General features: G+C 39.5%; 1 protein-coding gene across 1 annotated transcript in view; it reads right to left on the bottom strand.

Annotated features, from left to right (window-relative positions):
• Positions 1-2,964: 2,964 nt before the first annotated feature.
• The window catches only part of Actn2 (actinin alpha 2), a 74,503-nt gene continuing 63,746 nt past the window's right edge, over positions 2,965-13,721 (bottom strand). The window contains exons 18-21 of the mRNA XM_005005241.4: positions 12,894-13,040; positions 11,235-11,300; positions 10,223-10,381; positions 2,965-4,992 (exon numbers count right to left, since the gene is read on the bottom strand). Coding sequence (XP_005005298.1) covers positions 4,834-4,992; positions 10,223-10,381; positions 11,235-11,300; positions 12,894-13,040 — 531 coding nt within the window. The 3' untranslated portion in view covers positions 2,965-4,833. The remainder of the gene's footprint in view (positions 4,993-10,222; positions 10,382-11,234; positions 11,301-12,893; positions 13,041-13,721) is intronic.

Genomic DNA, 13,721 nt, shown 5'->3' with positions numbered 1-13,721 from the left:
CATTCTCATTTTGTCTGTACATCATTTTCTTGGTGTCCTGTCTTTGCGTATCGTTATCTTTTAGCTCATACTTATGCTAGTTGATTTAATATTAATAATTTCAATGTCTGGATTTCTTTAGAAACAGTCACTAATTCTTTAGTTCTTATGAATAGACTACACTTTCCTACTTTTTGCATGTCTCATGATCTTTTATTGAGAATTAGAAATTGTATTATATTCTGATAACTCTTGAAATACAATTCTCGCACTCCTCAGAGATTTCTGGGTTGTGTCTGTTGGGGCCTGGAGTATGCCTTCGGTGACTGCCACATTATTTCTACAAAATGCATGCTTCTGGTTGTGGTCTGTAAATTTTCTCTTCCACTGTCTCTCCATCAACTACCAACATTTCCTTAAATGTCTGGCTCTAGAAAGGTGGAAGGTAAAATTCTGTTTCTTTCAATGTCCCTGGCTGGGAAGTCATGCCAACCCACAGGGTTTGAAACAGCAGCTGAGCCCTGTGATGTGCCCTCAGCAACCAGTAAACATACAACCCTGATTTTCAGAGTGCCAGGTCCTTATTGCCCACTTGGCTGCCACAAGCCACACCAAGAATGCTTGGTGCTGTTGCACAGCTGCTTGCTGTGAGACTGAGGCCTGGGATTCAGTGGTGGCTACTGCAAGAAAGCTGAAATTTACTGAAATCAACTACCAGTTCTTTCAGAAGTTCCCTTCTGGGTCCTGTTGTTCATGCTACGAGATGAGAATTCCACAACAGTTCCTTCAGACACCTCTGCCAGTTCACTTGTTTTGGTAGGGGAATGAATTCTTGAACCTTCCCTATTTTACCTTCTTGACACCACCTGTGGGGGTTTTGTTTTCGTTTTGCAGTGCAGGGGATTAAACCCAAGGGCCTTCATACTAAGCTACATCCCAAGCTCCTTTTTGAGATAGGGTCATACGAAATCATTAAGTTGCCCAGGCTGGGCTCAAATTATGATTCTCCTGCCTCAGTTCCCTGAAGTGCTGGGATTATTCTTTTTGCACTTTGTGTAGAAGGCCAGAATTTTTATTCTTTTTGTGTCTAGTTAACTGTAGTTTGTTTTTTGTGGTGCTGGGAATTGAACCTATGCTAGGCAAGTTTTCTACCACTGAGCTATATCTCTAGCCCTTTCATTTTTTGAGACAGGCTCTGGCTAAATTGCCCAGAATGGCCTCAAACTTATGACCCTTGTACTTCAGTCCCTCGAAGTAGCTGGGATTATAGGCATATACCACCTCATGCCTGATAATTGTTTATTTTGTCTTTATAATTTAAAAAAATTTTTTTAAAAAGCAGAATGTATGTTTCTTTTTATCCTTCTTCTTTAGGGACTTACAATATTTTACTCAATGTAAGTTTTATTTAATGACATTTTTGATTACTATTTCTATTCAAAAATAATTACGGTTTTAAAAAATTTAGATCAGTTTTCATTTCTATTTTTGGTCATTTGTCTTTACAGAAATGTTTTTTTCATTGCTACTTTAATTTCACCTCATCTTTTTTCATCTATTCTTCTCAGATCAGCCCTTTTCAAGTAAGTGAACATAATGGCATTTATTTGTTTACACCAAGTACTCATACTCTACTTCTCCGTGTATAACGCTACCTACAGTGCTAATCTTTTCCTTCTCTAGTAGCTTGCTGTCTAAAGGGCTCATGGTAACTGGCTCTGTGTTTCTGCTATAATGGTTTCCCAGAAACTCTGAGCCATGCCAAAGGATCTCTGAGTGTACCCTGGTGGACTCCCCAGCATTTCTTCTGTCCATCTGTCTTAACAATGGAGAAGTCTGCACTGCTGCCAAGAGAACTTTTAAAGGTTTAATGGATGGGCATTGTGGTAGTCTATGATCCCAGCACTTTGGCAGGCTGATGCAAGAAGTCTCTGTAAGTCACTAAATTGCCCAGACTTGGCTCAAGTTTGCTATCCTTCTGCCTTGGGATTACTGGCTTGTACCATCAGGCCTCGCAAGATTGAGTTATTAATGAATTCAAAAGGAAAAAATAAAAACCAGTCTCCACTGCCATGTTATCTGCAGGATGCAAACACTTCTGATACTTCAGTGTGACCCCTGTGCAGGCTCTAGAGTACTTGAGAAAATGCAAAGAAATAGCAAAAACACTTGGTGTCAGCTTTTTAACTAATCCAGGAAAACTGGGTAAATGTTTGTCATCTTGGTAACAACTAACACTTCTTAAAAAGTAAATTTCTGATTTGATATTGTTTAGATGTTTCCTTTCATGTGAGAACTGTAGAGAGCTCATCTCCAGCTAAGATGAGAAAGTCAAATGTTTCCATGTAAAACCGATTAGTTACTTTCAAGCAGTTTTATATTACCAACTAGATGTACAAGATTTTGTGTGCCCATTACTGTGATGGGACTTCATATCAATATTTGTCAGGACTCTCCTAATGATCTTAAAACTTTTTGATTGCTTTTAGCTAACTCTTTAATCCACAAGTTTACCGTTAGAGGTTTTTAGAATCTTCACAGAGCCCGAAAATATGTGCATGTATATATCTATATATCTATATCTATATCTATATCTATATCTATATCTATATCTATATCTATATATCCAGGGCTTAACCTAGACCTTCACAATGTGAAATCTAGAGGTCAAAGTTGGGTGTTATATTTATCAACTGGGAATTCACAAGTGACCTGCTCCTAATCCATTCTTCACTCACCTCTAATTAGATCAACCCTAGGTTTCTACCTTAAATTTACTCTGTACCAAACATGCCATTCTCTACTTCTTTAAGAGATGTAAATGAGAGTTTAAAATATGATGGAAATTTTAAAAGAATAAGTTTGTTTGCATGTAACCAAAGTGGCTGGTTATTTCTTTGAAAAAATAAAAACAGGGATCCTTTTTCTTTTACAAATTTAGTTTAATTGATAATTCAGCATCAGAAATGAAAGTGACTTCTAGAATGAGAGTATAAACATGTTTATTATTTTTCAGTTTATTTCCTTTCTTCATTTATTAGCAGATAGTATTGATCCGTTTTCTCACTGAATGTGGTAAAGTTAAAAATTTAGGTAGGTGAGTTAGCCACACCAGCCCTAAAACACCACAAGTTCCCCTAGTAATACCCTCAAAGAAGAGTAACTTCTCAGTTTCTCCCTCATGTTTATGGATGGGATATAGCACCTGCTTGAAATAAAACAAGAGTCAAGAGCTCACCTACACACTACTCAAAAAGTATCTGGCATAAAACTCAAGGTTCAAATATTTTAGAAATCTGTAACTACCAACAACTTAGTAATGAAGTAAATTAAATGCCTAAAGGTCAAGGATTCTAAGTGAGTCAGTGCGGTAATAACAGTATCATGTTACCAGACAGTTGCTAATGGAAAGTGTCATTATTTCCAGATGTCTATGGAAATCTACAAAAATCTAAGGAAACAGACTGTAGTAAATAGACATATTGCTACTTTTCTAAAACACTTTAAATGCTGTTTGCAACTGGGTTTTTTTATTACTCATTTCCTGGTTTTTAAGGACCCAAATAAATAGTTTCTGCTTTGTTCTCCATAAGCTGTCAACAAAGGGGAATAACAGAAAGAGTGGTTTTAGCATATGGTAGCACAAGCAGGAAAGTGAACAAACATTGAACAAAGCAGGGCTCCACGTCAGGAGCGCTGTTGGCATCTGGTGTCATGAAGCCAGGCTTGACACCAACACAGCCAAACTTGGGACCTGTTAGAAGGCACTATCCCCTCTTGGTGGTGAACCCCTGACCACCAACAAAAGCCTCTCCCACTGCATGCTGCACAAAAGGCATCCACCCAAAGGCTATGTGCTGACTGGTCCACCAGGGAAAAGAACTCACCTCTACTGCCCTAGAGGTTTAAATCCTTCCTGTTAACTCCGGTTTCATTCTAACAGATCTTAACATAGCACAAGGAAGGCCAATCTGGAGTGCTAGAAGGTACCTATTGTCTCTTGTTATAAACAACTACTGTGGGAGCCTACTTATTTAAAATCAGAGCACTCATCTATGGCATCTCTAAAGAATCTCTGTGAATAAGGATTGGGAAAAGCACAGGAATCTGAGTAATTCTAAAACTCATTTACCTAACTGACCACATTTTCATCTCTAGCAAACAACTCAGTTCTATGTTTCCTCAGATAAGTAAGGCATTAAATCCACCGAGGGATTATCTAGTCTTAGACAATGAACAACTGACTGTAAACTCAATTTCAAAAATTCTAAATACTAAATCTTTTGTATAGTTCATTTCTTTGCCGGGCAGGTCCCTCTCAGATATTCTACTCAACTAAAGAGAGACAGCAGTACCATTTATACTTAGGTAGAGCTAATCTTTGGATAAACCAGAAAATAAAGTGCTACAACCTCTAACATTCTCCTAGAGATAAGTACATAAGCATATTAGATATGAGGGCTTTTTAAAAAATATCAAACATTTAGCAACTTGTGATTTTTCCCCTGATCTTGAATCTTGAGTATTTTGGATTTTCACTTTTTTTTTTCTTTTTTTAAACTTGTCTTCTAGCTCCAGATCTTCCTCATTTTAAAGCTAATAAATTGCTTTGCTTACTCAAAGGAACAAACTAACTGCATATTGCATTTAGCTAAAGAATTCAGAAATAAAACTATTTATGAAGCACACTATGCCATACTATCAAAAATCCATTTCAGTCACGTTATTCTGCTAGACTGAGCTCCTACAAAATTCTTCCCACTGTAATAAAGCTTGTCAAAGTTCCCAGGAAACCAACTGTGACTTCAGCTTTTATTGCATTCTGACAGGATCAAGGTTTACAGAACCTCAGCATCACAGATCGCTCTCTCCGTAGAGCGCAGAGGAGAAGGCAGTGTAATCCAGGGCCCCAGGCACACTGCCTGGGCCTGAGTAGGCAGGCATCCTCTTGATGCAGTACTGGGCCTGATCTGGGGGCAGCTCTCGGCGCAGTTCCTCTGCCAGGATATATGGCTGCAAAAACACACAAGTGTTTGCCAAGTCAGTCCCAGGAAACATTGCATTTGAACAGTATTATACTTACACATTTCTTGCCTTTAGTTTAAAAAACAGATCGATTTAAAGGGAGCCTACCAAGCATTTGTACCAGACAACCAACAAAACGCTGAGTCCTACTGTGGAAGGATATCTACAAAGTAACTTGCTTTTTGGCCAAGAGGATATTTAATACTGCTTCATAAAGGCCAATGGAGAAGCATCATCAATGTTTCTCAAACAGACTCCTAATGTGGGCAATAAAAATTATGATCTAAATTTCATATCACATAGTTCAATTAATTTATGTCATTCACTGAAGAGAATAGAGTATGTATTTAACTCAATCGGTATACTGATTTAGAAACAAAAATGTATGTGCCATGAGCTTTTTGAAAATGCAGTAATTTGGGGCTGGGGATTTAGCTCAGCGGCATAAGCACCTGCCTTGCAAGTAGGCGGTCGTGAGTTCGATCCCTCGTACCGATAAAAAAAGAAAAAGCAGTAATTTTCCAATTTGGATTATCAAAAAAATAAAAAACCTAGAAATATGTTGCTACAGGAGAAAACCATTGTTTATAATATGACTGACATTTAGTGGTGGAGTTTTCCTTTTTAAATGTCAGATAGCCAATGAGAAGTAGGACAATTATGATAAAGTGGATTGGTGAATAATGGTCAAAAATAAATTAATCACCCATAGCGTAGGAGTTTTTGGGGGGACAATGGTTGATTGAATTTACTGCTCAATTAGATGTTCTCTCGGGGGGCCCTTCGTCCCCGCCGTCCGGGCGCCCCGCACCAGCCCCCTCCCCTGTTCTGTCCCGCGCGGTAGCGGAGGAGGACCCTTAAACCTAGAGAGATGAGGTGACTAATTCAAGGTCACAGTGTTGGGAGTGGAATCCAGACCTCCTGATTTTCTTGCTGACTGCATTATCTTGTGAATTCCACACCACTCATTTTATGGATGAAACCCCTAAGATATGGAACAGTGAACTGAATAGTCACCACCCCACCCCTGGAGCCTCACACATGACTCTTCTATTCAAGTGACCACAGGGTTTCACTGTGTATTCTCGGCTGGCTGCCAACTCAAGATCCTCTTGCTTCAGTTACTGGGATTACAGTGTCTGTCCAAGTTTTCCAAGCTGGTTCAAACTTGTGATCTTCCTTCCTCAGCTTTCCAGAGAAGGTTATAAGCATCATCATCAGACTTGGCTAGCTGACTTAAGAGGACCGCCTGTTTGCAAGGCAGGTGCTTATGCCACTGAGCTAAATCCCTAGCCCCAAATTTTAATCTTTCAAAGAACCAACTCTTGGGGAGGAGGAGAACATGGCGGACAGACAACAGCAACTACCGAAGGCTCTCTGGAAGACTCGGCTCAGAGGCCAGGAATGATGCGGACTAAGGAGTCACGAACCAGTAGAGATATGCTCTGCTGACTCAGGAACGAACTGGGCTGAGAGAAACCAACTTAAAATATAGTCCTGCCGCTAAAATAGGAACAGAAAAGGCTCGGTGTGGAGGCTCGACTACGCGCCATTGGAAACCGCGATTTGGGTATCCCGCCGCGATTTGGGTTTCCCCGCCGCCCGGCGGCTGGCTGCCTCCACAAGCGGCTCGGCAAGGAGAGACGCGCAGAAGCTCGGGAACGGGAGTCTGCGAACGGAGTCGAAAACAGGACGGACAAGAAGGCGTACACGAAAACTGACTGGTGGCAAGGTGAGCGAGAAAACTGAGCCCCTACCACAGTTTGACTCCAGCGGAGGTTTTTCTGGGCTCGGGCAGTCCTGTAAGAGCAGGGCGCCGTGGCAACTCCAGCCACACATTCCCCTCTCGGACGGGATTGGTGAAAAGTCCCTGGCCTGAGTGACGCTGCTGGCGCACTCCCTAGGCTGGCCTAACCCAGATCCCAGAGCCTGACGGTGGCCCGGAGGAGCGACTGACTCCCGCGTAGGCTGCCTCCTCCGTGACTCCCTGGTGCGCAGCGGTGGGCGGGAACAACTAGCCAGCGCAATTTGACCAGGCTGTGGCTGACAGGCAGGGAAGCCGGGCTTCCTTTGTAAGCTTGCATTTTATAAGGAAGAGAAAATATGGGGAAGGGAAGCAACAAAAAAGGCTCCTCGGCCCCCAATCCTGAGAAACAGGCAATAGTGGACACCGCACCAATATACATTAAGCGCCATCTAGAGAGCCTCATAGACCAATTCAGGAATGAAGTTATCAACGACCTGAAGCTAGAAGTATGCAGAATAGTTAGAGAAATGCTAAGCGCCACCCAGGAAAAAACAGATGGTGGAATGGAAGAACAGAAAAAGAGGGGAGAATTGCTTGATGGAGAAAACAGATTGAGTATGTGAAGCAGGTTCAAAGGGACTATCAAGAAATTAAGAAGTCTATCGAAGACTGGCATAACAGCTTGAAAGAAACTAAGGACAGACTATCTGAACTGGAGGGCAGACTTGTAATATGGGAGAATGAAATGAAAAACTTCTTAAAAATGACAAAGAAACAAACAGCAATAATACAAAGACAAGAAGATAATAAGAGGAGCCATAACTTAAGGATTAAGAACATAAAAGAAGAAGTAGGGACACAAACAAGTGAACTACAAAAGCTACTCACAGAAATAATCCAGGAGAATTTTCCTAATTTAGCAAAAGGTAAAGATACTCAGATGTATGAGGCATACAGGACCCCAGCTACCTACAACCCAAACAGAGAAACACCCAGGCATATAATAATAAAAATTCCAGAAATTCAATACAAGAACAGAATATTAAAAGCTGTAAGAGACAAGAAACAGACTACTTACAAGGGAACACCCATCAGAATTACAGCAGATTTCTCTTCACAAACCATCAAATCACGAAGAGCGTGGGGGGAAATAATTCAAGCTTTGAAAGATAATAATCTCCAGCCAAGATTGAGATATCCTGCACAACTGTCCCTGGAAATTGATGGAAAAACGAGGTGCTTCCAGGATAAAGAGGAACTGGGGGAATTTGCAACCACCAATTCAACCCTACAGAAAGTATTGCAGGATATTCTAAAAAAAGAAAAATACAAAGAACCCAGAAATAGTGGCGGGGAGGCTACAACGAATGGAGCAGAGAACAAAATGAAGAAGACAAACTGACAGCTACTGACAGAAACAGAGCTCAACAGAAATGAGACAGAGACGACTGGATGATAGGAACAGCTATTTTGGAGAAAATGACATCTTAATAGGTAATACTGATTTAGTACCATCTTGTTTTGAAGTCTCATCTAGCTTTTGTTCTTCTGTCTCCAATGGTCTAAACAGGTTGTATCTTATTGGATTTTATTATGTACGATAGTATAAGCAAAAACCTTGTAAAGACAAGGAGACTATACAGAAACCATTGTACATTTTCTGTTAGTCGATTCTAAATACTCTATAATGCTGTCATTCTCTTAAATGGTTTTACATTGTTTTGATATACTTAATGCTACAGTATACGAAGTTGTACTCAAGGACTTCAAGGAAAGAGTCAATATGGTAACTACTTTTGGGTCGGAAATATCTGGTGGTGAAACACTATTCTGCTTAAATGGTTATGTTTTGATCTGCCCTGTTTCGCTGTTATGCCCTCTTTTTTTTCTCAATCTCCACTCCATTATTTACTTTTTTATTTTTATCCGTTTAATTAAAGGGAAAAAATAGCAGGATATAATATAGTAACCCACTATGACTTTCTATTATCTCGATTTGAAGCCCTGTATTACTCTCACCATCTTGTTTTTGACTCAGGTTCCTCTATTCTGTTTTGCTGGATAGTATCAGGTTCGAAAGTATAGGCATCAGCTGAGAAGATAATGAGATTCATTATAACGCCCATTCTCGTTGACGTTTATCTACTTTTGAAGACCTACAATATCTCCAATGTTTTGGTTTTGTCGGTTTTATTCTATACTGTTTTGTTCAATTGTATTACAACTAATGATATAGGCAATTCTATTAGAAATAGCGGGAGGCATTATGGTAACCATTGTTGATCACCTTGTATTATGTTTTTATGTTATCTATTATATCCACCCTTTTGACTTGACCGATTCGGTTCTGTTATGTCACATTTGGTTTTACTCTCTTCCAAAAAAGCAATAAGAACTGTGGGAGCAATGAAACCCAAAATGTGTAATAGTCACAGTACAAAAGAGAGGAAAAGAAAGTGCTCTAAACTATATAACTGCATGTATATTTAAATGTATGAGATAGAAAATGATATCACAGAGTTTTATTGGATCAGTGAACAGAACTGTTTGCAGTATCATTGTTGGAATGTCCACTCTACAAGCTTTAATTTTGTGACTTGAACAATTATTTCTAAGATGGCAATATGTAATCCAGTAACTAGTGACCTCCTACTGCACATTTTTTTCTTCTGTAAATCTGTATAACTTGTACCCCTTCACTGTTTTTTTTTCTTTTCTTTTCTCCTTAAATAAAAAAAAATAGATGTTCTCTCTGTCCCCACTCTTACAGTAAGTTATTCACTGTAAAACAAACATTATTTTTGAAATTGTTGCTCCTGTCTGATTTTTATGGTAATAAACATGGCTGAGCTGATATGTTCTAGCATCCCCATTTCCCCTGGGATAGTTTTTTTACCATTCAGTTAGAACACAGGGTAAAATAATCCTTTTCCAAATTGAATTTCTGCATTCTGAGACATTTTTTGTTTAGAGATGAAATTTTAAAATTCTGAGCCTGCAGTAACATTCTTAATTTCTAGGCTCTGTATAATGAAATTCCTGCCAGTTTTTAAGATGATTGAGTAGTTATATGTAACTGTTCCAGCAGCTGAGCACAAAGTCAGGTCAGTGACCCTTACAGGGAAAATTTCCAGTTCTCTAACAACTGATTTGTTTAATGTCTTCTTTCTGTGTCACATGCACCAACCCAGAATGTATAACGGGATTAAATCAGTAACCCATGCCCACATAGCTGTACAAGATACACACTATTAGCCCTGCTATAAAACAGCATGAGACACAGTGCAAATACCAGGGATGGAAGGTGCCTTTTCTCTGTATGCAGCACCCTACTGTGCTTCTGCCGCATTCCGTGCTGATGCTGTGCAAAATGCACTGCTATGAGAATGGTTTCTTTTGGCAACCTGTTTATTTGGCTAAAATTATGTGGTGAATTACTGCTAAAGGAGAACGAAAAACAGCAATTCAGACCTTGTCAGAAGCTAGGATCCGGAAAGAGGCGATGACCTGCTCTGCAGTGTCAGTGTCCGCAGTCTCTCTAGTCATGAAGTCAATGAAGGACTGGAAGGTGACCGTGCCTTGTCCGTTGGGATCAACCAGGGTCATAATGCGGGCAAATTCAGCTTCACCCTGAGTGAGACAAGATGACAGACAGAAATTCAGTTTCTTTATCACTGAAAACCTAAATAATCTGGCATTTTCTTTCAGTCTCTAAAAGAGATTCACTTTATGGTTGAATTAGGCTGCCATCAAACAATTTTAAGAGTTGCTGTAGCATCAAGTCAGAAGTACCTGAATATAAGAATTCTTTTCTCTTGTGATCTATGATGCTTTCTTGGGTCATATAAGGTAACGAAGGAAGACTAAAGCAAGAGTTGGGCCTTTTCTTAGACTGCAAGTGACAAAGTGATATTGCTCAACAGGCAATTCAGAGATGGTTCTCATGATTTTATATTCAATTTCTGGAAGGAGCTAAAGCAAATCATATTAAATATATGCATCAAAAGGAAACAGAGAAGTTTGGGTATACTGGAACAAACAAAGTCCATAGAAATGTCTTATTACCTATTACTAAAACCTTTTTACCTTTTAAAATGTTAAAGGCAAAAACACCTTAAACCAGAGGTTAAGTCACCAGGATGCTAAATGCTACTGAAGTGTACACTTTTAAGAAATGAACTGTAGTGTGTGAATTATAGCAGTAACCTTCCTAAAAATCATTGGGAAAGTCCATCTTCTTGACTTCTTCACTGGGAAAAATATCCAACCAATTACTGAATAAAAGTAAGTTTTTGCTTTGTAAAATTGGTTTTATATGGTAAATAGGCAATTCAGAGATGGTTCTCATGAAGCAGGTCTTTAAAAGTAATGAAAATGACCAATCCCACATGTGTTACCTTACATTTAAACCAGTCACTTCCCAACAATATAAATCCAAGTGCAACAAAATATCACTTCAGTGCAGTTTTAACTGTGCTCTTACCAGATCATAACCCATGGAAATCAGGCAGGCTCTAAAGTCCTCATGGTCCATCAGACCGTTCTTCCTCTGTTGGGACATGTGAAGAGCACAGAGAATTAGTGGCAAGATGAACAGCTCTATTTGCCCAAGGAAGCACATTTGGCAAAGGAAGGGCTTCCCTGAGCCCTACGAAGATTATAAAGATCCCTGGGGACTTACTGGAAGGAGAGCCAACACAGAAAGTTACAAAATAGTTTCTCTGGAAGGAAAAAGGGGTAGGATTTACGGAGGCAGACTAGACTAAAAGGAAAGGAGACCCCATTTGCAAAAGGCACAGAAGGAACCGGTCAGTAGCTCATCACTCCCACCTACTGATTGTGGAACACACTGCAAGCATTCTGAGAAATGCCATTAATGGCCCTGCCTAAGTCATCTGTAGAATTCCCCAAGATGAAAGCATTTCCAGAACTTTAACAGCTGGAAAGTTGGTACAATCACTTGGGTCAGGTGGCAGTGGCTCCTCCACATGGAAAGCTTTGTTCAAGCTTTGTCCAAAATTCAGTGTGTAAGAACAGTGTGCAAGATGGCTCCTCATAGACACCAGCTTTCTCAGCTGAGGCCAGGTAAGGCCAAACCACATCCCAAGCTTTGCAGAAACAGGGGAGTCAATACAAAGACCTGGACATGATGAAAAGGTTTTGAAGGAATCAGCTGATATCTAATCTTCAACATGGAATTAAATATAAGACAATACTTTTATTGGTCAAATCAACTGTTAAATGGAAGGTTAGTGGTGTTTTGTTATTTATTTTGTTCTGGCGATACTTGGGATTGTGCACAGGCAGCAATGGGCTACCTACCCAGCACTTTTTATTTTATTTTAATTTTAAGCCTCATGAAGTTGTCCAAGCTGGTCCTGAACTTGTGATCCTTTTGCCTCAGTCTCATGAGTGGCTGGGAGTGTAGGCATTTTGTCACAAAGAATAAGTTTTACTCAACATTATGCAAATCAAATTGCAAACTATTTTACAAGCAGTATTTAACTTTTTATATGCTTCTACTATAAAAAATGCTACCACGTTGTGGGTCTCTTTTCCTTAAAATATACCATCAGTCAGTTTTGTTAACTGAAAAAGTTGAAGGGTTTTTGTGTTTGTTTTTGTGGGGGAGCCAGGGTTTCACTATGTAGCACAGGCCGGTCTTGAATTCACAGTGATCTTCCTGCCTCAGCCTCGTGAGTACTAACATTACAGGAATATAGCCCCATATCTAGATGAAAATTGAGTTTATAAACTGAAAGAGTGAGTTAAATTTTACATAAACAATTACTTAGGAAAAATATATCAGAGGTTTGAATTAAGTCTTTAGAAAATGACCTAAAACCTAATGAGCACATTTTGTTAAGGATATAATTTTACTCAGAAGAAACTAAGCTTTGGTATTAACTACAAATGTGTTAAGAGATATGTACAAAACAGCACCAATATGTATACTTCAAGACATCCTCAGCAGCACCAGAGCTCAGCATTCCTTGTTTTGGTAGCTACTATCCTTTGGCATTAGTTTTCCAGTAAACTTTTTGGGCCATTAAGATTAAAAGTGATAACATGCATATTATTTTAGCTGCATTGTTCCACATAAACAGAATTGCCTTTCACATAACCAAAAGGAGAGAGGTACCCTGTCGAAGTGGTTGAAGGAGGCTCTGAACTCATTCATCTGCTCCTGGGTGATGCCTTTCGCGTCTCTTGTCAGAATCTGGGTCTCCACCTCATTGATTGTTCTAGCAATGGTTGTCAGCAGCAACTCCCATCCGACGCGAATGTGCTATGCAAGGTAAAAGAGAAAGCGATCAGCTTTAGATTTTCCAGCCTGTCAGCCTTGTCTCTTCATTTTCACAACAGGAGGGTCAAGCCAAATGAAGACAAGTAGGGTTTGTTGTAGACGTTTCTATACAGTTTTTCCCCCTTTTAATTCTACCTCTTCATCCTTTTTTGCAAGATTCTGTAGTAGAAAATACTCAGAAGTGAGGCCAGGATTCTAACAGTGACAACTTGCACTTTGTAGACTCAATATACAATGTGTAGTCTATTTATCACTAAAGATAAAGTCCTGTCTACTAAGTAGCACAATGCTGGCTCTCAGGAAAATCAATCTGGGCCAAACTGGTAGAAATGACCAATTCCTGGTACTCTCTACAAAGAAATGTAACTAATTAACTGATAGTAAAACTATAATTATTAAATTTATTTTTGCAATGCTGGAGATCAAACTCAGGGTCTCAGACATGCTAGGCAAGTGCTGTACCACTGAGCTAACCTCTAGCCAATAACCACGTTGTGATAATCTAACTCTGCCATGGTGCTAGAGGGAGTTCACAGAACTTCTCCACATACATTCAGTGGAAAGATTTAAAAATCCTCAATGCTCATACTTGCAAAAAAGGAACAACAAACAAATTCATGTAGAAAATGCCCTGAGAAGGTGACAAGATAGCCAGCAGAAGCA

Source organism: Cavia porcellus, unplaced genomic scaffold (genome assembly GCF_034190915.1).
Source record: "Cavia porcellus strain 051 isolate PalLab524CR breed Dunkin Hartley unplaced genomic scaffold, mCavPor4.1 scaffold_13, whole genome shotgun sequence".
Taxonomy (NCBI): domain Eukaryota; kingdom Metazoa; phylum Chordata; class Mammalia; order Rodentia; family Caviidae; genus Cavia; species Cavia porcellus.
The sequence above is the reverse complement of the archived record's forward strand: the minus strand, read 5'-3'. Positions and strand labels throughout refer to the sequence as shown.